This window comes from Bubalus kerabau, chromosome 6 (genome assembly GCF_029407905.1).
Source record: "Bubalus kerabau isolate K-KA32 ecotype Philippines breed swamp buffalo chromosome 6, PCC_UOA_SB_1v2, whole genome shotgun sequence".
NCBI lineage: Eukaryota > Metazoa > Chordata > Mammalia > Artiodactyla > Bovidae > Bubalus > Bubalus kerabau.
This window is the reverse complement of record NC_073629.1, coordinates 107,011,349-107,036,954: the sequence shown is the minus strand read 5'-3', so window position 1 is coordinate 107,036,954 and position 25,606 is coordinate 107,011,349. Positions and strand designations below refer to the sequence as shown.

Sequence of the window (25,606 nt, the reverse complement as noted above, 5' to 3'; positions counted from 1 at the left end):
TAAGTACTGGGGTAATTTGTTACATAGCAACAGATAAACTAATCCACCATAAGATTCTCATGCCTTTGGTTTCCTTTTGAGAAGAGATAATTAAAATACTTTACAACCAGTTCAGAAACAACCTCGGCTGCAAACAGCTGGCTCAGTCCCATCAGCCCTGAGTTCAGCCATTCGATGATGGGCATGTTGATTGACAGCTACTCAGGCTGGAGGACACCAAAACCGAAGCTGAAGATGCCCTGTTGGGCTATGGGGGAAAGAAGCGTGGACCTAAATACTGCTCAAGGGAGGAAGTGATCTGTCCCTCGATACACAGAGTTTTGAGGGAGCCTAGCTGAGAAAGTTGTATTTGAGATGAGCCTGGACAGGGCCTCAACTGACAGAGGTAAAGGACAGTGCAGGAGAAATGAAGGTGGTGGATGGAACAGAAGAGAGGTACCCTAGGTTGGGTGGGCTGTGGGCGGGGGCGGAGGTGCTGGAGGACAGATGACTTGGGGGCCGAGGCTGGAATCTGAGTCCCTCCCTTCCTTCTGCAGCTCACATGCTCTCTTAGCTCCTCTTCTTCCTCCCACTCCATCCCCCTCCCCGCCCCCTCGTAGTTTCAGATGGGGATACTGAGTCCACGCCGAGAGCACTTCTGGAGGAAGCTGGCCTTCTCATGGGCTCACACCATCTCCCCTCAAGTTGGCATTCAAGTGGATGGGGAGAGACCATGGAAAGGGACTGATACTCAAGGATGGGACAGATACCAGGCCTGCTCACTCCATGGGTCCTCACTGGCATTTCTTTGTTTAATCTTTTAAAAACGTTGGCTGCACTGGGTCTTCCTTGCAGAGCGCAGGCTCTCTAGCTGTGGTGTGTGGGCTTCATTGCTCCGAACAGCATGTGGAATCTTAGTTCCTGATCAGGGATCGAACCTGCGTCCCCTACATTGGAAGGCAGATTCTTTACCACTGGATCACCAGGGGAGTCCCTCTACTGGCATTCCTTGAAGAGACCCTGAGACAGCTGGTGAGTACAATTGTGAGGGGGCGACAAGAAGGCAATGTAAGTTTATTTTAAAAGTCCTCTATTTATTTGAATGGCTTTTAAGAAGCAGAAGGCCAGATTGTAACACTAGGAGTAGGACAAGCATGAGCAGTGAGAGGAACCCACGTCAGCAAGCACATAGCACCCTTTCTTGCGTGACTGGGTAAATGCTACAGAGCCAGACAGGGCTGGGGCCTGCGGGGGGCTGAGGGCAGACCACGGAGGGGTCATGCTGAGAAAAGTGGGAGCGGTCCCACCCCCAGGCCAGGGAAGTCCCACAGATGAAGAAACACAGGTTCCACCTGTTTAAGGAGGCACTTACTGGTCTACCACGGGAAGTAACCGAGAGAAGCTAGGTTATAAGGAAGGCCAGGGCAGCCCATGTTTGCAAAAGACTGAAGTAGACCTACCATAAAACAAATGGTATAAAATAGGGCTTCTGACAGGTAGACACAAGCCCACTGTGTGTAGAGGTTTCATTTTAAATCTTCTTCTAAATTGGGGGTACCAAGATGTTTGTAAGTAGAAATTAGAACTTAAGGATATGGGCTTCCCTAGTGGGTTGAATGGTAAAGAACTTGCCTGCAATGCAGGAGACCTGGGTTTGATCCTTGTGTGGGGAAGATCCCCTGGAGTAGGAAATAGCAACCCATTCCAGTATGCTTGCCTGGTAAATTCCATGGACAGAGGAGCCGAGCAGGCTACAGTCCACAGGGTCACAGAGTTGGACACGACTGGACAACTAACACTTCCAGTAGAACGTAAGGATACGTGTGTGCACAAGCTAAGTTGCTTCAGTTGTGTCCGACTCTGTGTGACCCTATGGAGTGGAGCCTGCCAGGTTCCTCCGTCCATGGGATTCTCCAAGCAAGAATAGTGGAGTGGTTTGCCATGCCCTCCTCCACGGGATCTTCCTGACCCAGAATCAAACCTATCTTTTAAGTCTCCTGCATTAGGCAGGTGGGTTCCTTTCCACTAGCGCCACCTGGGAAGCCCAGAGACATGTGTACTGTTAATAAAGGAGTTTATAAGTACACAGTTTAAAACACAAAAAGGTATGAACCGGGTTATCTCCAGGGTCTCTTAGGATCCAAAGCTCTGTGAGTCTGAGTATTATATCTTCATACTGTTAATTACTCGTTTCTGAAAAACCCAATTCACCAAGCCTGGGTCAGAGGGTGCAAACTGGAAACTCAGAGGCCGGATTTGGCCTGTAAGATGTGTTTTATTTGGCACGCACAGTGTTTTCTAAATCCATAATAGCAGCCAACATTTAAAAGTCCAAATTTCTAGCTTCTCTTGGAAAATGGGGAGGAATATTTGGCAACAGCAGCCCACATTCCCACACAGCAGCAACCATGTCAGATGACAGTATCTGTGTTCCCCATTTTGCTACAGTCCTTGCCTAATCCTCTTGCTCATTCATGTCTCCTGCCTGGCCTTGGAGGCATCAGAGTCTGTGGCCTGGCCCAGACGTCCAGTCTATAGTGACCTCATCATTTTCTATCTGATGCAGCTACATGCCCAGCCTTGAGGCTTCTACCCTAATTCCAGAGCAGACCCATTTTAACAGTTGGCTCATGAAGATGTATTCACCTGCAGGCCAGGAGTGTGGAACTCAGGGTTCCTGTCTGCAGAGTTTTGGTTTGTGACCGAAAGTTGCCAGCCATATTTCAATTTCATAAACGGAATCCAAAGCCCTCTTGGGGGATGACCCATCAGATACTTCCTGATCAAGGCCAAGGGTAAGTCCCTTCTGGATCAGTCCAGAACACCCAAGTGGAGGACAGTCCCAGTCTAGGCCAGGCTGGACCAGGAGGGCAGGGAAGAAAGCAGCTTTCCTAGCTATGGCCATGAGATGACCAGGGAAGCTGGGTACTGTTAGCAGCTTTTATAAATGCCTAGGAGGTATCACTCACAGTGTAAATGGCTCATCTGCATTTGTGCAGTACACAATCTGCCCGACTGTACATGTTGGCCTCGGGACTGTCAAGAGAAGGCAAGAAATAAATGTAGATGGTGAGGCAGGTGCATTCAGAAGTGATTCTACCGCTTTGTCTTTAAGGCTGCAGGGATGAAGGGTGGGAGGCAGAGGGTGAGGAGCCAAAACCTTGTTTGCCAGAGGATAGAAGCTGGAGAAATAGATAAGGGGCCTGGCCCCACACTGCACATGTGCAAAGGCCCATGAGATGACAGGAAGAGCCAGGACTAGTTCCAGGAAGCAGGGCTGGCCATCAGTATACCCAGGACCCCTTGGTTAACAGAGATAACCATCCTGTACACACACACACACACACACACACACACACACACACATATTCAGTCATTAGCAGAGTTATCTGCCCCATTATACACACCCACAAAACATTATACAAACCCACAAAACCACAACATGTACAAAAAGCATGCATGTGTGGTTTTTTTCCTGTTGCACATATTCATATAAGTGTGTCCATATACACCATCACAGTGGTTGTTAGTAAGAGCAGCTCATCACAAAGGTATGTTTAATGAACATCTTCAAAGCACCCAAAGTCCTTTTTGACTGAGCTACTTGCAGGAGTCCAGCACAGCACCAAGTAACATGGAAGAGAAAAGTTATCAGCGAAGAAAACCAGAAACTGCGGCCAGCAGCAGAGTGTTGGCCTGCAGTGCCCCCTACTGGTAGGAGGGGCATTTGTACTTTGCTTGAAGACAGGGAAACCTGAGACACTGCTTCTCAGGCACCTCTTCTTTTATTTTTTAAAAATTATTTTATTTCAATTTGGGCCGCACCAGGTCTTCTCTAGTTGTGGAGAGTGGGGGATACTTAGTCGTGATGCGCCGGCTTCTTATCGCGGTGGCTTCTCTTGTCGCAGAGCACAGGCTCTAGGGCGTGCAAGCTCAGCAGCTGCAGCCCGCAGGCTTTAGAGCACAGGCTCAACAGTTCCGGCACATGAGCCTAGGTGACCCACAGCATGTGGAATCTTTCCAGACCAAGGATCGAAACTGTGTCCCCTTCATTGGCAGGCAGATTCTTAACCACTGGACCACCAGGGAAGTCCTCAGGCACCCCTTCTAAGGAAGCCGCCAACCCAGGATGCCATTCTCCGTCGTCCCCCTCCCTCCTCTCACCTAGCCAGGTGAGACCCTGGCATCCTCAGAGCTGCAGCAGAGCATCAGAGAACGAACATTCAGGGCCTTGCACACCACCCTGGAGAGCAATATCCACCACCAACAGGGATGGCAAAACAGGTTTTTCATCTTTCGTGTCAACTCCAGCTCACCAGTGGTGGCTGCCTAGAATGCTGGGTTGAGAAGGCTTCTGAAGCCAGGTCTGCGCTTAGCACTGAAGGGTATCCTTCTACTGTGGAACAGCACCAGCAATCATGGCAGTAAGCACCACTTCTACACTTGCCATTCCCTAAATCTCCAGATTTCCCCTGACCCACAATTCCAGCATGAGGGTGTGTATGTCTGTGACTCTCTCACAACCACAAGAAAACTGACATTCCAGCTTTCACCCGAGTGTTATCTTACTTGATCAGTAACTTCTGAGCCAGCTGAAATTCTCCCTGGAATCTTCTTTGTGAAGAGCTACTTCTTGCTTCCACAGACAGCATGTGGATGACTCGTTAGATCGAGGTCCTTAAGTCAACAGGGGGCACTTCACTTTATCCCAAACTAATATTTACCTAAGGCCCATGTATCTACCAGCACTTATCACTTCTCAAGAAACTCCTCAGGGGCACTCATGAGCTGAGAACCACACGGCTGAGCTGAGCAGATACTAGCTAGCCAGCTGGGCTCAGCTTTAGCCAGGGGTCCTGTTGCCTGCCCCACACCCAGCACTCAAGTCATACGTGTGCATCGAAATTCCAAATTACTATGTGCCATGGCACTTGAAAACAGACCTTGAAATCTTCAGTCCTCGGATGCTAAGGGCCTACTGTGTTTAGCATCAAGATTCCCAATGCCTACAACCCCTGATGATGCCTGCAGATGGGCACAGAATCCACTCCTGCTGACCCCCTCTGCAACCTAGCCAGCCTCTACCTCCGAATGCTTAGGTGGATGTAAGCTGGTCTCTCCCATTGAGGAGTAGGCCGGGGATGTTTGCCTTAACCCAGGGGTCAGCAAACTCTTCCCACAAAGATCCAGAGGAAAATTTTCAGCTCCTCGATTTCTGTTGAAGCAATTCAACTCTCTTGCTATAGTTCAAATGCTGAAGACATATGTAAACAAATGGGCATGGCTATATTCCAATAAAATTTCTTTACAAAAATAGGTGGTAGGTGGAGAAAGAAATGGCAATCCACTCCACTGTTCTTGCCTGGGAAATCTCATGGACAGAGGATCTTAGCGAGTTACAGTCCATAGGGTGACAAAAAAGAGTCAGACGCGACTGAGGGGAGAAAATAATCCCAGGAAAGTTGAGGCACTTGCCAAAGGCCCCCCTAGAGCCTGGAGCTGCAACTGCTAAGCCCATGTGCTGCAGCTACTGAAGCCTGCATGCACCCTGGAGCCTCTGCTCCGCAACAAGAGAAGCCACCACAAGGAGAAGTCCTCACACCACAACTAAAAAGTAGCCCCTGCTTGCCGCAACTAGAGAAAAGCCCACGCAGCAGCCAAGACCCTGTGCAGCCAGACAGAAAGAAAATCATTACAAAGAAAAACGGGTGGGCTAGATTTGGCCCAAGTTGCCACAGTTTGCCAAACCCAGCATCAGCCCAAACATATGGAGTTCCACAGAACATGGGGGTGTCTGGAGGTGCTTCAGAAAGTGCAAATGTTTGATTCTAGCTTAAATTCTTCTTCACTGTTTAGGAAGCTGCAACAAAGATGTACCCACTCAAGTCTATTGTGGCATTTTGCCAGGCAGGGAGTCAATATGTTCAACAGACTGTCCAGTGTTAAGAAGCGTCACATCTATGCACGTGGATGGGCCATTTGGCAGAAGAGTTAAGAGCCTGATTCTCAGCATCAGACAGACATGAGCTCGAGTTTTCCTGCTGCCATTTCCCAGCTGTGTGACTTTGGACAACTCACTTTACCTCTCTAAGCCAGCAGAGCCGGGAGACCACCAGAGTGGACACCGGCCATCCATCATGCTGGCACAGGCTCCCACAGCCCCTTTTTGCTGAAACGTGAGAAGATAGAGAGGCCAGGGCAACAGGGAGGGGGCACTCAGGAGCTCAGGACAATGCTATTTATAACTGTTATGGAGGCATTTCAGTATTATAAGCACCAGTTTGGCTGGACTGGTGCACACCAGTTGAATATCATTATAATGCTGAATCCACCTTGGATTTAGACTTCTTTCTGATTTCAATTTCCTTTGGCATCTTCTGCTACATCCCCATCGCTCTGACTGGGTTCTCAGAAAGCGGAGAGGACTGTTTTGCAGTGACCTTGGAAGTCTCAGTGCGTAGTAACAGGGCTTCTGTTTTAACTAAGTGGCAGTTAAGTATTTCCTGGGACATGTTCTGCAGGAGTGCCATGCTTTTGGCTAGAAGCTGTGTCCTCTCTGCTCCATTGCTGCAGTCCCTGGCTGGGCCAGGGGCTCTGGTGCTTGTATGGCTTTTTAATTTGCCTTAGTTCATTCAGTTCAGTTGCTCAGTCGTGTCTGACTCTTTGCGACCCTATGGGCTGCAGCACACCAGGCTTCCCTGTCCATCACCAACTCCCAGAACTTGCTCAAATACATGTCCATCGAGTCAGTGATGCCATCCAACCATCTCATCCTCTTTTGTCCCCTTCTACTCCTGCCTTCAATTTTGCCCAGCATCAGGGTCTTTTTCAATGAGTCAGCTCTTTGCATCAGGTGGCCAAAGTATTGGGGTTTCAGCTTCAGTATCAGTCCTTCCAATGAATATTCAGGGTTGATTTCCTTTAGGATTGACTGCTTTGATCTCCTTGCAGTCCAAGGGACTCTCAAGAGTCTTCTCCAACACCACAGTTCAAAAGCATCGATTCTTAGGCGCTCAGCTTTCTTTATGGTCCAACTCTCACATCCATACATGACTACTGGAAAAACCATAGCTTTGGCTAGATGGACCGTTGTTGGCAAAGTAATGTCTCTGCTTTTTAATATGCTGTCTATGTTGGTCATAGCTTTTCTTCCAAGGAGCAAACGTCTTTTAATTTCATGGCTGCAGTCACCATCTGCAGTGATTTTGGAGCCCAAGAAAATAAAGTCTGTCACTGTTTCCATTGTTTCTCTGTTTATTTGCCATAACGTGATGGGACCGGACACCGGTTTTGGAATGGGACTGGATTTTCATTTGTTGAATCTTGAGTTTTAAGCCAGCTTTTTTCACTCTCCTCTTTCAGGTTCACTTTTAATTTGCCTGCTGACACAATAAACAATCTTCTCCCCAGCACACCTCCTCACCACTTGAAACGATCAGAAGGTGTGTCTGGCAGCTGCCTCAGCCTGCCCCCAGGACTTCTGGCCTTTTATGGCAGCCACTGAAAGCTCTTCCAGGCCTGAAATGCTCATTTATGGTTTCAATTATAGAATTTGGACCCTCGTGTCTCTCATTGCCCAGGGCTGTCCAAGTCTATTAACAGTGCTCCAGTGAAATAGATAGCTTTTAGCGCACCTTATCTTGCTGCTTTCCACATCATATCTTCCTGCTTCCCGAGAGCCCTGGAAGAATCAGCCCTGTAATCATGAGGCCCTAGAGGCAGGACCTCTTGGTCTCAGAGTCCCTGGGGTGTATCTTAATTAGGTGACATCTGGTGCTGCCCTCGGAGTGCACGTGTCCACCCTGGTCACTCAGCCTAGTCCAAGCAGTGAGCCTCGGTTGTGCCCAGACTCTCAGGCTTCTTATGGCTACCGGCTGGCTCTGAGAGCCCCGGAGGCTCATCCAAGTGGTGATTCTGACCCCAGAGGGAGGCGAGGCAGAAGGCCTTGGGGTGGTTCGGCCAAGAGCAAGCGTGACTGGGGCTGAGCTCCTTCCCTCACTTCCTTTTCATCTCCTCGAGGTCGTCCTCAGGCCTCGCAGTATCTCTGGCTGGGCCAAGAGCTTCTGCAGGGGAAAGAGCTCCCAACCAGGGCCTCTGACTGGAGGCCTGGGAGGATCCTGGCTGTGGCTGGGAATGACCTTGTGCAAGGACACCTTTATCACTTGCTCATTCCCTGATAAGGCGTCAGCAGAGCTGCCTCAGCACCCTTCCACTCCCCACCCACGGCACAGCCTTACCCTTCCTCCCCACAGTCAGACTCCTGGCTGCTCCAGCACTGAGAGGGACAGCGAGCCCAGGACTCTTCTCACACAAACTGGCGCTCATTTCCAGAGCCAGCTCAGTCTTCTCACTTTGTTCTCCTTCCTGGGTTATTTGTCTGACTCTGCTACTGTGCCCTACACTGCCCAGAACCTGGGCCATTTGGACCCTGGGCTGAGTCCTCAAAAGGACAAAGGACAGGCTCCACATTGCCCATCACTCCTTTCCCTGCCCCCAGAAGCATTCCAGCTCCCCTGCACACACCTCCAATAACACCTTTGGCTTGCCTCATAAAGTGGTTGCTCACAGCTGGGATTCCCCCTGCGGAGCTAGACAATCAGTCCCCACCACTGATGTCTGCTTATCCCTCTGGGTCTTCCTGTGGGATTAATCATTGGAGCTCCCACCTTCTCTCCAGAGAGAGCCAGGCTTGTCAGCAAAGGAAGAGGCTGATTCATCAAGCAATGAGAGTTCTCCCCTGCAAGTGGTGACAGAGGTGCTGCAGGGGCTCAAGTTCACCAGTCGCCTCATCCTGGAGTCCCTTGCACAGCATCTTTAGAGACAAAGAGCTCACCACCTCCACTCAGAATCCCATCGCTGGAGAATCTTGCTGGTGGACATTTCAGCTCCTTCCTCACTAATCAGTCACAGCCCAAACCAGACCTCTTCCCACTTCCTACATTACCCCAGGCAGGCCTTCCCTCAGGCTAATCCTGGATGACGTCCCACTTCAGTCACTGAGCTTTCTTCCCTGCATTTGAGCTCACAATGAAAGGTGAAAGTGAAGTCGCTCAGTCATGTCCAACTCTTTGCGACCCCATGGACTGTAGCCTATGTCCAACTTTTTGTGACTCCATGGACTGTAGCCTATGGGGCTCCTCCGTCCATGGGATTTTCCAGGCAAGAGTGCTGGACTGGATTGCCATGGTAAACACCAATTCTCCACTGCTTCCTCCACCAACTGGGCTGCTTGGCAGCAGAGCAGGATACAATCACTGAGGGAGTAAGGGCTGAGATGAGAGAGTTGGCAGGGAGGAACAAATTAAATTTGGCTAAAAAACACACAAAAGCAAAGGAATCATTGATCAGGCAGTGCTCCCTGCTGGCCATAGGAGAGTTTGCATGCAGGTTAAATTCACTCCACTCCTTCCACAAACTCCTGCACCTGTCTGCTGACCCTTGATAACTCAGGGGATCGCAGGAAGCAGACAGGTCATCTAGTCCAGTGGTTCCCAAATGTGTAAAACTGTAGGGAAGTGGCTGTGGTTGATTGTGCATCTTGCCCATTTGACAAAGCCCTCTGGGCTGAGGAGCCAGCAGGTGCTGAAATCCAGCCTATATCCTGCTAACCAAGCTGTGTACCCCAGTATGGTCTGGGTCAGTTCACAGGAATGGTTCTCTTTTCAAAATTCATTCCAAAAACCTCGTCCTTCTATAACTTGTACAAAAGCGCCATATATATCAGGAGCAGCCCCGGCACACAATGCTTGATTCAAAGAGGGCAATCTCATAAAACCCAAGCTTCTTTAGCTAAAGGAGAGTTTGAAGACCACCTAGAAGATGGGGAAACTGACTCATCAAGCAGTGAGCGTTCTCCCCGGAAATGGTGACGAAGGGGCTGCAGGGGCTCCTGCAAGGACGGAGTGTTCACCAGAGCACCTCAGGGGCAGGCCACCTCATCCTAGAGTCCCTTGCAAGGGAACTTAAAGTCATACACTTAATTTGCCAAGACAGAGCTTAGAAGCCAGATCCCATCTCTTTGTACTACACTGAGCTAGTTTCAGCAGCCCCGCTTGAGGCATCCTGGCTGCTCTGACTCTCCCACCCTCAGTCTCATCAACTTCCCCCTGAAACCCAGCTACTCTGCACAGTCTTACTTTCTGAGCCAGGACCATGGCACAGTGTTTGCCTAAAAGGAGGGCTGGCGAGGATGCTGGCCCCGTCTGCAGTTTTCTACAGGTACCTCACTCCCAGGGATGAGGGCAGACATGCAGAAGGGCAGAGAGGTGGGGAACCAGAAAGGTCCATCGGGTGGCGCTGGTGGCTCAGCTACTGCGCAGGGGCAGCCTGCTTCGTAGGTGAGGTCCGCCGGGATGTCTGAGCCACGCCGTAAGGCACATGCGCAGCCACCGTGCCCATCTCCTGAGCCCCAGCCACGTGGAACATCTGGTCGTCAAAGAAGATATGCGGGCGGATCTTCTCCAGAAGGGGGCCCTTGGGTGCTCCTGCAAGGAACAGGGCCTCATCCGTCTCCAGGCCCCAGCTGCGCAGGGTCTTGAGAGCCCGGGCCCCCGAGCTGGCTGCACTGCGTGCTGTCACCAAATAGGTGCGAATCGGACACTCCAGTCGCAGGCCCTTGGAGTAGAACTTCTTCTGCAGTCTCCCCAGTGCCTCCAGGAAGCCCTTTAAGGGGCCCTACAAGAAGGCAAAGAAACGCTATGAGCTTACCCATCTCCCAAACACTTGCCCCCTCACCAGCTGGGCTCCTCCCTACAGCACTAAGATCTTGCTGTTTGTGGTTGGAGTGTTTTGCAGGATCCCTATTAATCTCTCAGTTCTGCTCTGCCTGCTCGGGCCACTGCACGCATCAGTTGGATTGTAGGTACCCACCGCATTCTAGGTGTCCACACTGCTGTGACTGAAAAAACACACCTGGGCCCCTGCTACTATAGCAGCCCACCAGGTATATGGGTGTCTGTCCTACAGCTCTGTAAGTGTGGCTTTTGTGCTCATCAGCAGGGAGGAGATTAAAAATATTTAGTAACTATGGCATGGGCACCCTTCAAACAGAATGGATTCTGGTTGCAGACTACTGGGACAGACAGACCAGTATGTCACTGCCCAGTATCGACCCTGCTCCTGGGGCGCATGGGTGGCTCAGAGTGTCATGCTCCAGTTTCATAGGATCAGGGAAAGGATCAGGAAAGGTATGCTTCTAATCTTGGAGACCCCTCACTTGCTGGGTGACCTGGGGAAAGCAGAGGTCTTCTGGGGCTCTGCCTCTCACTTAATGTAAAAAAACAAAAAACAAAAAACTGTCCTGCTCTGGATTCCCAAGGATTTAGGAAGGACCAACAAGAAAGGAAGTGAAATGAACACTCAGGGGTCATAGCTAAAGCCAGCTGAGCTCTTGGAGAGAGGGACTTTGGGGTTACTGAGCACCCAGATTCTTGTTAAAAGCATAGACAGGAGCTCCCCAAGGGCTGGAGAATCCCAGTAGTTCCAACCCCAGGGGATTTCCACCAGCTCTAGGTCGTGTTCTGCTCTCAGGGAGACTCTGAGTAGTTTGAGGGTAAGTGAGGATCCCCAAGCCCCTGGCCAATGGATGGAAGACAGAAAGTGAGAAGGGCTGGTTTGGCCCAGAGCAGACGGGCTGCCCCAGACCCCACACCAGCTGGATCTCCTTGCCCCAAGGAGGGACACTCGTCCGGCTCTTCCTTTCCTCCAGTGAGGGAATCGGGGGCTTCTTGAGAGGACAGGACCCTGCTCAGAGGGGTGGGGGAATCTCAGAGAGGGAAGGGCAGCTTCAGAGAGAGAGGGTGAGGCATTCAGCGAGGAATGGGGACTTCAGAGAAGGGATGGAGACCCAGAAAGAAGATAGAGGCCTTCAGAGAGGGGATGGGAATTTAGCAGGAGGATAGGGGCTCCAGGAAATGGACAGAGACTTCATAAAGGAGCTGCAAAGAGGCAGGGGCTTCAGAGAGCAGCTTCAAGAGAGAATGGGGGCTTCAAAGAGGGGGTAGGAATGTCATGAGAGCGGTGGGGGCTCAGAGAAGAGGTAGAAGCTTACTGAGGGGGGCCAGGGGTCAAGGTGAGAGAAAGGAGCTCTGGAGGCCTGGGGAGGGGCCCTGGCTGGATTCTGGGCTGAGCTTGGGGTTTGGCTCTGGACTGGAGGTTCTAGCCAAGGCCAGGTTCTGGGGAGCTTCCTTCCTCCACCCAGGGGTTCCAAGGAGTGTGTGGAGCACCTGGGCCAAAGGCTTGTTCTCGTGGGCCTTCTCATGCTCAAAGAACCTCTCCAGCCCATGGGCCTTCACGATGCGCTCTGACTCATCCGAGAAAAGCACGGCGTCCCCGTCGAAGGCCACGCGCAGCTGACTCTGGGACACAGCCACGTCCCTGCTGGGGCTGAAGATGGTGGCCGCTGCGATCCCTGCATGGAGAGAGGCAAGACTGTCCCCCCTTGTCTGGGTAATAGGCACCCCGACACCCACCTCAGCTGCCTGGGGGGCCAGGAGAGGGCTATCTCACCCTATCCTTGCCCCACCTGCCTCGCCCAGGACTCAGGGCCCAGCAAAGGAGGGCCAACGTTCAAAATATTACAAAATAGGCCAGTAAGAGTGGACAGTGGAGGGAGTTTCCTATCAGTCCAGTGGTTAAGACTCTGGGCTTCCAATGTAAGGGATGCAGGTTTGATCCTCAGTTGAGGAACTAAGATCCCACATGCTACATGAAATGAGGCCAAAAAAAAAAAAAAAAAAAAGAATGGAAAGTGGCTTTATCTCTGAGTAGGGCTCTGAGGACCCCAGCCTAAGCCAGGGTTTCCTCTTTAGTTGCTGCTTTGAGGGAAGGTCTGGGGGGAGGGGCTCCCAGTGAACAGGAGGGCACTTGGAAGGCACAGGGCAGGAGCTATTTATCTTTATCCATCAGTATGGGGGCCTTTCGATACTCTAGCAAGGGCAGACTGGTATGGACAGTTGAACATCAGTCCTGAGTAGAAGGCAGGGCCCCCCAGGCCACCACTGTCCTTCCTGGGGCTCCTCACAGGCCCCTGATGTAGATCTACAGGAAGGACTCCTGAACCTGGCTGGGCCTCAGTTACTCTCTTACTATTGGTTCCTGCAAGTCCCTCACCCTCTCTAGACCTAGATAAAATTAAGGATGCTTCAGCTCTGTCCAGGGATCCCAGGCTTCAGTCTGAGGTGGGGGCAATGTGGGCAGCCCCTAGTCTGCAGCCAGGCATGTCTTACTCCCTGGTATGGTAAACAATCTGCCTGCAATACAAGAGACCTTGGTTTGATCCCTGGGTCGGGAAGACCCCTTGGAAAAGCAAATGGCAACCCACTCCAATATTCTTGCTTGGAAATCCCATGGACAGAGGAGCCTGGCAGGCTACAATCCATGGGGTTGCAAGAATAGGACACGACTTGGCAGGTAAACCACCCCTACATGCCCTCCTTAGGGCTGCTGGTCTTTAAAGTTTCCCTGGGGTAACTTGGCTGGCCATGGGAGGCCGCACTATTGACATGTGACTCAGTACAGACTCTGGACTTCTCCATGGGGTCCAGTATGCCTGTTGCGAACCCTAGCTCCAGACTAGAGCTCACTGGATGACAGACAGCAGTTTCAGGAGGCTGGAGACCTGGCCAATGTGCTCAGCCCACCCTTGATTGTTTACCTCTCCAAAGGCCACGTAAGCCCTGCTCTCTGGGGATCTAGGGTCCTTAGGCCTGGGCAGAGGCAGAGCTTTGGGAGGAGTGAGCAATGCCGGCTTCACCTCACCTTCACTTAGCCTGAGGATGCTATAAGCAAGCTCAGGCCCTGGACATCAGACGAGCTTCCTTCTCAGCTTTACCAGTGCTAGAGCCAGGATGAACCAGAATCATCTGATCTTGAGCAGGGCCTCCCTCCTGACTATGCCCTGCTCCCCAGCCTGGGCTTAACATAAAGACATACAGAGGGACTCAGGCAGGACAGTGCCAAGGTCCCAACCAGTGGGTATGAATCTGTCTAGGAAAATGAGTTCTGCTTTGGGCTTAAAGAAAGCCTCTTGGAGCCCCAAGCAGCTCAGGTGAGTAGGCCTCAGCAGGGAGAGAGGCCAGGCTTCTAGGCAGGAGATAGTATGAGAGAGGAAGAGGTAAGTGAACACATTGTTGGCTGCAAAGCAAACTTATTTGGAAACAATATTTCCAAAGGGGAAATATTGGTGGCAGAGGTAAATCAGAAGCTTGGGATGAACATACACACGGTACTATATATAAGACAGAGCACCAACAAGAACCTACTGTATAGCACAGGAACTCTATTCAATATTCTGTGACAAGTATATGAGAAAAGAATGTAAAAAAAGAATGAATATATGTATAACTGACTCACTTTGCTCTACACTTTGCTGGAAAAGTACTGATCTCCTTCCTCACTGGCCCAGAGAGGGACAGAGGCTGCCCATGGTCACACGGGAATCAGAACTCCTACTGATCTGGAGGATTTTTTTAGAAGGGAATAGCTTTCTGGGCTGCAAAGAGGGTTCCCACAGAAACTGATGGATGGGTGATGTGGATGAGTAAAAGCATCCTTAACATGGTAGGGCAGGAGGTGGGAGAGGGAACTAGATGGGCAATGAGTGAAACAGTTGGGACTTTGTTCTCAGGGTTTACAGGACAGGCCGTAGGAATTAAGGGAGGTACTGCCCTTCCAGTTACCATGGCAACCCCTAGCGCCTGCTCAGAGCTTTAGGACCAGGCTGCCCATCTCTGACACTGGCTCCCCACACTCCTCTTTGCCAGATCCCCCACACTCTCCTTCTCCAGCTTGACTCACCTTCATCAATGGCCTCCTGCACTTTTTCTGCATCAGCCGACAGGTAGAGGTTGGTGTGATAGGCCTTGAGGTAGCAGATGGGGCTGTTGCCGCCTGTCATGCAGAACCTCTCGATGAACAGGTCTGGGGAGGAGGTAGAGAGGAGCCAGGTGATGTCTGGGTCAACCCTCAGCACCTCAGAGTGGTCCCTCCGTGTCCAGTGGATGCCATCTTGGTTCTGAGTGGTGGTGGGGCAGCAGAGTGATTCTCTGAACGATTTTAGGCCAGCGTTCCCCCTCTTTGAGCTCCCCCCATCCTTCATCCACGAAATGGAGATGACCACATCTCTGAAGGGGCTGCCTGGCTCACAGTAACATCCCCTTGTCAGGGAACCACAGTACTACAAAGGCAGGTCCCCGGCCATGTGATTCACGGTCAATCCTTCCTGATCGTAGTTGATTATATCGGGGTAGGCACCTGCCTCAAGCTGGGCCAGTCAGATTCTCTTCCGGCCTAGGCTGATAGTCACCTGGTACCCATGTCTGTGCAGGTTGTAAAACTTTGCTTGTCTGTCAACAGCTGCGGCTCTGAACCCACGGAGTTACTGCATCATTGCCCCAGCCCCTCACACAGGACGGTCCACCATGGAAGGGCACAGCAGGGGTCCTTCAGGACCCTGCCTCAGTACCATAGGTGGTGTCCTTCCTGATTCCTCAGAGCTTGTGTCACAAAGTGGGTAAATATTTTTAATATCACCCCTGCTTCCAACAGTTTGAAATTAGGATTAAAACAATGCCAACTGGTTCTCTTGATTGCTGAAAACAAGGACTTGCAAACTTGTAAAATTGGGCCATATTCAAGAAAAGCAAAGAAACACAGTTTGGAGAAAGAGAAAAAGAGACAACAAAGGAAAATAAGAATGGATTTGCTGAGAGAAGCAGAAATCAGGGCTCTTGTGGTCCAGAGAGAAAAAGAGCCCTGGAGAGATTACCAGTACTTGGATTCAGGCCCTTTGGGCTCAGTTTTACTTCCTTCCCTGTGGTTCCAAGAGGCACTCCAATAACCTAGTGAGAAATCATTCTCTTGAGCTAAGGCTGGCTCTAGAGGGTCCATTACTTTCAGTCAAGAGTTTGGACTAAGACACAAGGTCCCTTCACTCTGACGACGGCACCTGCCTCTCCCAACAGCCCTGTAAGACCTGTCAGCCCCACTGCAAAGAGAAACTGAGACACAGAGGCAGCAAATACCCAATTGGATCGTGAAGGGAGTGGGGCCTGTGCAAGGATGTGCTGGACCTGGCTTGTACCAGCTTACAAGGGCCAAATGTCAAACATTCAGGGACTTTTGGAGCCAGTTAGATTGTTCAGTTATTGATAGCTGGACATCAGCCACAATGGGAGTATTAACACCCTAAAAATGGCAACGCTATGATCAGAATTTGGGGAGGGGTGGTTTTGTTTTTTGAAAGAGCCTATTTACCAGAACCCCGCTGGGCTTAAGATTCCAGTGGGCATACCTGCAGCCTGCAGAGCTGTGATGCCAACCCTGGGTGTCCTCTAGGGATCATGTCATGGCCAAAGCTGTCATGCTTACCATAGTGGTTGATGCTGTTGATGAGACGGACACCCACTTGAGCGTGGTTGTTGGTCACCAGGACGATGTCGAAGAGGTCCTCGCTCTCAGGGTACAGCTCCCGCAGCCGCCTGTTCACAGCCTCCAGAGCCTGGATGGGAAAGTGGGTCCTAGGGCTCAGACTCCCCACGGACTGATGCCTGGTGTTAGTAGCCAGGGGTGGGGATGAGCGGTGGGCTGGGATCCAATGCTTGGAGGGGAGGGGAAGTCAGGGGCTGGGCTCGAGGTCAGATCAGTGGACATGGACTATCACCCCCTAATCTCTGTCCTTGTATGGGTTGGTTATTGCCCATTCAATAATGTAAATTATTAGATTTTGACACCTCACTAAAAGGGTGAATGGAAGTCAAAATTCAGCTCAGGTTCCACGAACTAAGCTGGGTATCTGAAGTGGGGCTGTATTCGTTCAGGGGATGGGGAGGACTCTTCTTCCCACAATGGCTGTCCCCTTGCCAAGTCATGATCCTGTGGGGTAGCACTACCCATAGGGGACCCTTTTCCTTTACTCAAACCCCTATGGGAGTGCTTTTATTTTTTAAAAAATAAGAAGTAATTAAGATTTCTTTAAATAAGTGAAAGCAAATTCAGTAGATAATCGTAAATACAAAATATAAATAGTTCAATGTATTAGATCAAGGTATTTTTCAGTTACATTATTATGTTCCTCTCTAGTTAATCTGTAATAAAAGACAGTGTTCTTTGGGGGGACTTCCCTGGTGGTCCAGTGGCTAAGACTCTGGGCTCCCAATGCAGGGGGCCCAGATTTGATCCCTGGACAGGAAACTAGATCCCACATGTGACAAGTAAGAGTTCGCATGCTACAGTTAAGACCTGGTGCAGCCAAATAAATAAAGATTAAAACAACAACAGTGTTCCTTGGATGAATACTATGTCTGAAATTATAACAAGATTTGCAGCAGAATATACTTTTTTATACACTTCTTTTTTCATATTTTTTCTGTTATGGTTTATCACAGGATACTGAATATAGTTCCCCGTGTTATATAGTAGGACCTTGTTTATCCATCCTAAATGTAATCTACCAACCCCAACTCCCATGGGAGGGCTTTTAGCTAATGCCCATGAAGGCTTTGTATGGCCAGTGGTGGGACTGCCTCTCACCTTCACGAAAGGGAAGGCTGGTCCAGGACTGAAGGGCTCGTTCTCGTGTTCCAGCTGGTAGCGCACGTATTCCTCCACGCCCTGCTCCGTGTAGATCCGCTGCTCCTCGTCCATGCGGAACAGGGCTCGGGAGGACACGGCAATGGTGACGGCATTCTGGGGCTTGGGCTGCAGGGATGCAGGAGAAGGGGTTGACCCTCAGACTTGCCTGAGGCAGGTCTCATGTACCAGCCTTACTGGGAACTGGGGCAGGGAGAGAGCCCAGGCCTGGCCTCTGCCCTAAGGAGTCCAGTCTTGGGCAGGGACAGACCTAGATCAGGATCCCCTCTGTGAAGGACCCAGCTGGGGACTGGGGGGAGATGATGGCTCCCCAAGGAGGAGGACAATCTGGTGGGAGGCACATGTCCTCAGGGAATTTGCAGTCTAGCTGCCCAGCTTGACATGACAGAAAAATGAATACAGTGTAAGCAGCCGAAGTATGACTGATGCTCGAGATGGTCTTCAGAAGGTGTCCATTATAAAATGGGAGCTACATGACCCTGGGAAGAAATGGTGCCCAGTAGCATGACAATTAAAGAAGAAAATCTGTCTCCAGCCTAGATCTTTCTCTTGAGCTCCAGACTGTTATTTCTAACTGCCCAGTTGACTAACAAACACTCAAACTCATCATGCCCAAGGCTGAGTTCCCGAGGACAGCAATCTGTCCACCCTCAAGCCTCACCCCATTCCACTCTTCCTCATCTCAGTGCTCCGCACCACCAACCACTCATCCCCCAGCCCAGAGCCCAGAAGTCAACCTCAAGTCTTCCCTCTTCCTCTGCTCCCTTCCCCTTCAATCAGTCACCAAAACCTATCCACTCTACTAGAATCCATCCACTTCTTCCTGTCTTCCCTACCATGGGCCAGCTATCACCATCTCTTATTCCCTCCAATTTGTGGTCCATATTGTCGTCAGGGGATTTTTCTCAAATTCAGATCTGATCATGCCCACCCCCTTCAGTAGTGCCCTCTGTGTGGTAAAGAACCTGCCTGCCAATGCAGAAGACATAACTGACACAGGTTCAATCCCTGGGTTGGGAAGATCCCCTGGAGGAGGGCATGGAAATCCACTCCAATATTCTTGCCTGGAGAACCCCATGGACAGAGGAGCCTGGTGGGCTACAGTCCATAGAGTCGCAAAGAGTCAGACACAAGTGAAGTGACTTAGCACACATGCACCCACTGTCATCAAATTCTTCTCACACTCTGATCAGCAGCCTTGAGGATGGAGTAGGAAGACCTTCATGAGACTCCTACCTCTGTCTCCTCTCTTACCTTCTCATTACCCTGCTTTGCTCTATCTGACCTTTCTCATGTCTGAGCACATCTCCACCCACCTTCTCTGAACTTTTACACTGGATGTTTCTTCTGCCTGATTTGCTCTTTCCCTGACTCCCCATCCAGTCAACCCTAAGCTCTCAAACTACATGTCATCTTTACAAAATTGTCCCTTATCCCTAGTAATGGGCTTGCTACATTTCCTACCGATTTCCTTTTTAGTAAAATTTTAATAAATTTAGTAAATTTTTTCCTTTTAGTATAATTCGTTGATGTAGATGCTTGACACTAAGGAAATGCTGAATCTCTTGGACTTTGGTAGTCTGTCCAATCTGCCGGTCACTCAGCATACAGTTGGGATGAATTTCAAAATACCATGTGGAGCCGTTTGAATCTTTCTGCTCTGCTGTAATATTTTCAATAAACCTCTGACAACAACTATATATGCATAAATGTTAATATACATAATTGCTTATTTGTTGTTGTTGTTTAGTCCTTAGGTCGTGTCTGACTCTTTTGCGACCCCAAGGACTGTAATCCACAAGACTCCTGCATCCATGGGATTTCCCAGGCAAGAATACTGGAGTGGGTTACCATTTCCTACTCGAGGGGCTCTTCCTGACCCCAGGGACCAAACCCGAGTCTCTTGCATTGGCAGGTGGATTCTTTACCACGGAGCCACCAGGGAAGCGCAATTGCTTATTTAACTATTTCCGTTTCTAGGCAGAGTTCTAGAAGCAGGAACCATGCTTAAGTTATGAGGGAGCAGGAACCAGAGTTATCTTGTTCATGTATTGTATCTCTAGTCCTCCAAACTGTGCTTAGCATATAGTAGGTGCTCAGTAAATATTTAATGTCTCTGAACTTATTAGCAATTTATTTTAATGAAAGACAGTATTTACCATAACAAATTTAACATGAACCAGAAACTCCACTGCAGTGCCCTTAACTGTTCAAATTGCTTGAAATATAGTAGACGCTAAGAGAATACTGTTTGAGTTGATGCAGATTTGACAAACATTTATTATTGTTTCTTTGTGCCAAGCACCTGGGCTCTGCCTGAGGATGGTCCTGGTAGAGACTCGGCTCCTGCCCTGAGAGTCAGAAGCTGGTGGGGGAGAAAGATGGGTAAACAGAAGTGCAAAAGGGCCTGAAATGAATGCTAGAACCAGGCGAAAGCAAAGTTCAGAGGAAGCTGCTATGGGAGAGGTGGCGTCTCAGCAGAGCCTTGAAGGAGAAGTGGGGTGAAGGAAGGCATGAGGAGCTGTGAACACATGCCGTGCCTTCACAAAGGTGAGCAGAGCCCTGTGCATGGGGGCAGAGTGTAGCTGAGCCCAGAAGAGTAGGCAGGTGCCAGATGCCAGAAGGCCTTCTTTCAGGGGCCCACGAGGGTCTCAGAACTCCTTCAGCACCTCCTGTGGAATAGGGAGAGGGGAATGCCGCCACAGGCAGCAGCCGGACCCTGCATAATCCCTGCGGAGGATGAGAATGCAGGTCCCCAAGGGACTCACAGTTGTCTAGAGAGTCCCACCACATCTCTGTGACTTGAGCAATCTTGGGACCATGGTTCCCATTTGGCAGATGAGGAAGCAGGGACTCAAGTTGGGGGCAAGGCTCATAAATGGACCTTGCATTGTGGCCTGCTCCTAGCAGCCCTGGCAGCCACGCAGTCAATCCCAGTTTTTCTCTCTGGAGTCAAGCCTGGGTCCCAATCAGTTCACAACAGAGTGATGACCATGTGACAGGCACTGTGTGGGGGACCATACAGATGTGATCCCCGCCCCCAGGGAGCTTATGATCTATCCCCAAGGCAGAGGTCCATGCCTCCTCTAGAGGAACAGTGTCCAATAGACCTCTCTGTGAAAATGGAAATGTCCAGCACCGTCCGTGTGGCTGTATGTGGCTAGAGAGCCACTTGAAATGCAGCCAGTGAGAAGGAGGAACTGAATTTTTAATTGCATATAATTTTAATCAGTTTAAACTTAAGTAGCCATAGTGGCTAATGAAGCTTTAGAACCTCAAAGTAGGAACAGAAGACTAGAGTCCCCAGACTCATGAGGCAGACCTCAGTTTGCATTTGACTTTTACCCCAGTCAAGACAGTGTGTGGGGCCAGTAGGGCGAGTCTAAGGTGTTGGCAGGACAGGTGACCATCGTCTGGGGCTCAGCCCAGTAACTCTGTCAGCCGCCAGCCGCCTGCAGTGCCTGTGTGTCCTTGGGCTGGGTACCTCCCAACCCCCTTAGCCACTGTGAGCCTTCAAGGAAGGAAGGTAAAAATTAAAGAAAAGGGGTAATAGAGGGATGGCCTGGGACGGTAAGAGTACAGTTGCGAGGGGGGTGGGGAGACCTGCTCTCATAAACCCAGGAGGTCTGCTGGCCTTCAAGGCAGGAGCTGAGCTTGCCTCGCCCCCTGGACTTACTGCCCCAGGGACAGCCCATCACCCCTTCAAGGACAGAGAGCCAGCTGCCCTCCCAGCCCCTTCAGGCAGGTTCCCAAACCACCGCTCCAGCCCAGGCAGCCATCCAAGGTCTCGCTCCTCACTTTCTGTCCCACAGTCCCTGCCAGACTGCTGTGTCCGGCTGACCTGCACAGATCCCATCACATCCCACCTCTGGCCATTGCACGAAAAAGATCCCAGCTGCCTCAGTCCCAGGAGTCTCCACTTCCTTCTTTGACAGATGGGGAAAGAGGCCCAGAGACGGGCAGAGTATTACTTGAGGTCATCCAGCAAAGCCACGGCAGAGCCAGGATAAGATCTTAAGCCTCTGGCCTCTGTCCACACAGCAGCACCACCCACCTCTACTCCCCTCCTCAATCACTCCTGGAAGACCCCAACCCCTGCTACATCCACTGTCCTGGATGCTTCCCTACCCTCCTGCCCTCCCTTTCCAGATCTGGGGGAACTGGTGAGGGGCACCATGCCTTCAGATGGAGGTTTCAAAGGGTAAGACTCTCTACCCCCAAAATGGAGAGTCCCAGGATGGGACCCTGCTCTCCTGCTTAGCCTGCTCTGACTCTGTACAAGTGAGGAGGAGTCTAAGGGCCTAGAGGGCCTTAGCTGCTGTGAAAAATTCAGATCCCAGCTGGGAGAGAGGAACAGCCTGTCCAGGCTCCAGGCAGAGCTGAAAGAACAGGGGAAAGGGGCTGCTCAGAGCTGGGGAGAAGCCAAGCACCCAGAGATGTCCTTGGACCTCGCTGCAGAGGGAGGCCACCCTGTCAAATGCCATCAGGTGTACCTCGGGGCAGTTCCTCCAGAAATCAGGAAGAAGTCCAGACACCGGACTGAACCATGGATCAGAAAGACCCTCTACGCCAGACCAAGGTCTCAGTTTAGGAGCTCTGGACTCCAAGAAGCCAGGTCCCTCCAGCTCTCTCTGTCTTTCACTGGAGTGGTGTAGGGGGACCGGCTGGTTACTCCTGCTTCAGGGACAAGATTGAGGCATCATGCAGGGCAACCTGGCCCCACCTGCCTGCCCGAGGAGCTCGCATTGAGGCCCTGGGATTTTGCCTGTTGGGCCCAAGATAGGAACATGGCCATGAACTGCTGTTTCTAGAAGGACTTAGAGGCAGAAGAACTGCTGGAGGAGAGGGGAACAAGATAGGTATGGACTGAGGAAGTCCTCTGACCTCTTGAGGTGAGGGCCTCATATAGACCTTCAGGGTTAACTATTTTACTCAGGAGCCAGGGGATGAGAATAAGTCTAGGCCAGACCAGCATGGGGCCCAGGAGGCCCAAAGCCCCCAAAATAGCCAGTGGGGGGAGGGGTTCCCACAGCAAAGAGTAGGGACCAGTAAGCCACCAGTCTTCTTGCCTCCCAGAGAACAGCAAGGCCCAGGGACTGACCGAGAGGTCATAACTGACGACGGGGCCTGAGATCCCGGAGGAAATGGACTGGTGAGCTCCACTCACCATCCTAGTCTCCATCCCCTTCTTTCCATCCCTGAGGCTGTAACATTAGTCCAGCTTCCTCCCCAGGCAGGAACCAGCCTCTTCACTGCTCTGCCTGTTACCAGGCACACCCTCTCCAAGCCATCCACAAACACAGACTCACTTTAGCAAAGTGACCTTGCTAAAACGAACCAAGTTAATCCCTTGTTGAAAAATCCTGTGGTAGCTCATAATGGTTTTCATACTTGTTTAAGTAGGTTGACATTGATGCAAATAAACTTTTTGGGAGAGCCCCAATATGTAAACCATATAGTACCATATTTTATTGGTATAAATTCATACCATGAATTCAATAGGGCTTCCCTGATAGCTCAGTTGGTAAAGAATCTGCCTGCAATGCAGGACGCCCCGGTTCAATTCCTGGGTCAGGAAGATCCCCTAGAGAAGGGATAGGCTACCCACTCCAGTGTTCTTGGGCTTCCCTGGTGGCTCAGCTGGTAAAGAATCCACCTGCAATGTGGGAGACTTGGGTTTGGAAGATCCCCTGGATGAGAGAAAGGCTACCCACTCCAGTATTCTGGCCTGGAGAATATCATGGTGCAGTCCATGGGGTCCCAAAGAGTCAGACGCGACTGAGCGACTTTCACTTTCACACACATGAATTCAAATGTATTATGTATTCAGATGTTCATGGTATATTTATATTTAATGTCCACCAATGAATACAGGAGGCCAGTGAGAATTTAAACTTCACCATCTAGTCAGTTTGTTTGTTTCAATTTGCTGGGTTTTGCACAGCATTGAGAAAGTCCTGATTCATACCAATAAGTGGCTGCGAATGGCAAAAAGGCTTTTTTGTTTTGTTCTATTTTAAACTACAAGCCTCAGGAAACTCAACCACAGTTGTCAGCAATCTCACGATACTCTTCTGTTAAAACAGATCACCATAAAAACTTCATTCTGAGGTTTGCTAAAAGAGATCATCGACCTGTAGCATAAGGTAACACACTGGTGGTCTCCAAGGTGCTAACATGTCCACCAACACATTTGAGTGAGCTGAGTTTTATCACGTATTTTTACTTTTGTAAAACATAGTTTGAGGAAGAAAGAAAATGAATTGACTTCATCTGTAAGCAGACACCCTGAAACATGGGTCTTCATGGAGCCTAATTTTAAGACCTCTAACCCCACTGGAGAAGGCAATGGCACCCCACTCCAGTACTCTTGCCTGGAAAATCCCATGGATGGAGGAGCCTAGTAGGCTGCAGTCCATGGGGTCGCTAGGAGTCGGGCACTACTGAACGACTTCAGTTTCAATTTTCACTTTCATGCATTGGAGGAGGAAATGACAACCCGCTCCAGTGCTCTTGCCTGGAGAATCCCAGGGACGCGGGAGCCTGGTGGGCTGCTGTCTATGGGGTTGCACAGAGTCGGACTTAGCAGCAGCAGCAACCCTACTGAATAAGATCTGGACTTTTTAATGTGGCACTCAAGGCCCTCTGTGGGTCTCTGGCATCTCCCAACTCCTCTCCTAAAGATCCTGCATTTTACTTTCTCACTCAGTTTCAAAGACATCGACCGTGTGTCTTTTGCTCATCCTGTTTCCCTGTCCGGGAAGGTCCACCTACTCAGGCTTTAAGATCAGCTCAAACCAATCCACCTCTACAAGACTTACTGAGTTGGCGGTCACTGCCTTATGCTCCCACTGCTAAGGTTTTCACCTGGGCATTCACCGTATCTAGGGTCTCTGTGAGCTCCTGGGGCAGGGACTCAGCCTAATTCATCTCTCAATCCGCACTGCTGAGCAGGACTGGAGGTGCACCAGGGAATGACTGTTGACAAGGTGGGCCCCATGGGAGGGGTCTTTGGAGGGAAGCAGCAGGGTGCTTTACGGTCAGTTTGGAGCTCTTTGGAGGATGCTCTGAGCTAGCTTCCATCCTCCATCCCCTTCCCAAGCTCTGAGATCGGGGAAGTTGGAGTGAGCAAGGCCCAGGAACCAAGGGGAGACGAGAGTCCTCCTCTGTGTGAGTCCTGGGTGCTGAGGCGACCACCTAGTTGCAGAAACGCTGATGCCAGTGAGGGCTACCCTGTGAGGGGAGGAGAGCCCGGAGCTGGGGCACAGTCCAGCGCTGGGACCCCAGAGCCAGGGACGCAGAGCCCTAAGCTCAGAGCGCAGATTTCAGTGCAGCTCCCTTCTCTTAAAACCCAGGGACCCCGGCACCCCGAGCCGGAGCCCTGTGCGCAGGATGGCAGAAACCGGAGCGCACAGCAAGGAGCCGGGTTTACAGAGTCCGGTTACCTGAGCCCCCGCGCTTCAGCAGGCGCCGCGGACCGGCTTTGCCAACAAGTGCTGCCCCCGTGCCCCCGGCTGGGCCGCGGCTCGGAGCTGGGCCCTGATGACAGCATGGGGGAGGAGGATCCTGGCGTGGAACCGGAGTCCCGAGATAAAAAAAACACCCGACCAGAGCTCTCAAAATAAAACGGAGCCTGTGCCAACGGCCTGGCATATGCTGGTGATGAGGATCTGCGTCCCTTCTCGGAGGGGCACCACGGGTCCCTCTCCGAAGGGCTGACGACCCCTCCTAGAGTGACCCTCACCCTGCCCTGCCCCATACCCATGCTCTGGTCTTACCGATTTGGGTTTCTTCTGGGGCGCGAGGTTGTCATAGAAAGTCTTGGCTTCCTCCCAGTGCGGGGCCGCGCCGGTCTCTGCTCCCGGCCCGGGCTCGCGGGGCTCCCGGGGCTCCCCGGGTTCCATGCTCGGCTCTGACCCGGCCTGGCCGAAGCAGGCAGCTGCGGAGAGCGGAGCCGGCGGGACTGGGCTGCGGGAGGGAGGGAGGCGCGTCCCGGGCGTGAGAAGGGGGCAGGCAGCCGCGGGAGAGTGCGCGTGCG

The 25,606-nt window shown here is 51.1% G+C and overlaps 2 protein-coding genes across 2 annotated transcripts in view; one reads left to right on the top strand and one right to left on the bottom strand.

Moving 5' to 3' along the window:
- Positions 1-25,606, top strand: part of PPIE (peptidylprolyl isomerase E) — a 111,793-nt gene that overhangs the window by 8,421 nt on the left and 77,766 nt on the right. The gene's annotated exons all lie outside the window — the stretch shown is intronic.
- On the bottom strand, positions 602-25,606 carry NT5C1A (5'-nucleotidase, cytosolic IA). The gene is made up of 6 exons (XM_055586297.1): positions 25,347-25,606; positions 17,509-17,676; positions 16,348-16,477; positions 14,776-14,898; positions 12,204-12,388; positions 602-10,653 (listed from the first exon to the last, which is right to left on the bottom strand). The coding sequence occupies exons 1-6, from the start codon at positions 25,470-25,472 to the stop codon at positions 10,288-10,290; spliced, it is 1,098 nt and encodes a 365-aa protein (XP_055442272.1). The 5' UTR covers positions 25,473-25,606; the 3' UTR covers positions 602-10,287.

What these genes read in the sequence shown, in the direction of transcription:
- NT5C1A (XM_055586297.1), bottom strand. Translation starts at nt 25,472, where the DNA reads ATGGAACCCGGGGAGCCCCGGGAGCCCCGCGAGCCCGGGCCGGGAGCA. An exon ending in CAGCCTTCCCTTTCGTGAAG is followed by an intron (nt 16,478 to 17,508) that starts GTGAGAGGCAGT and finishes TTTCCCATCCAG; the next exon opens with GCTCTGGAGGCTGTGAACAG. An exon ending in AGAACAAGCCTTTGGCCCAG is followed by an intron (nt 10,654 to 12,203) that starts GTGCTCCACACA and finishes GCCTTCTTGTAG; the next exon opens with GGCCCCTTAAAGGGCTTCCT.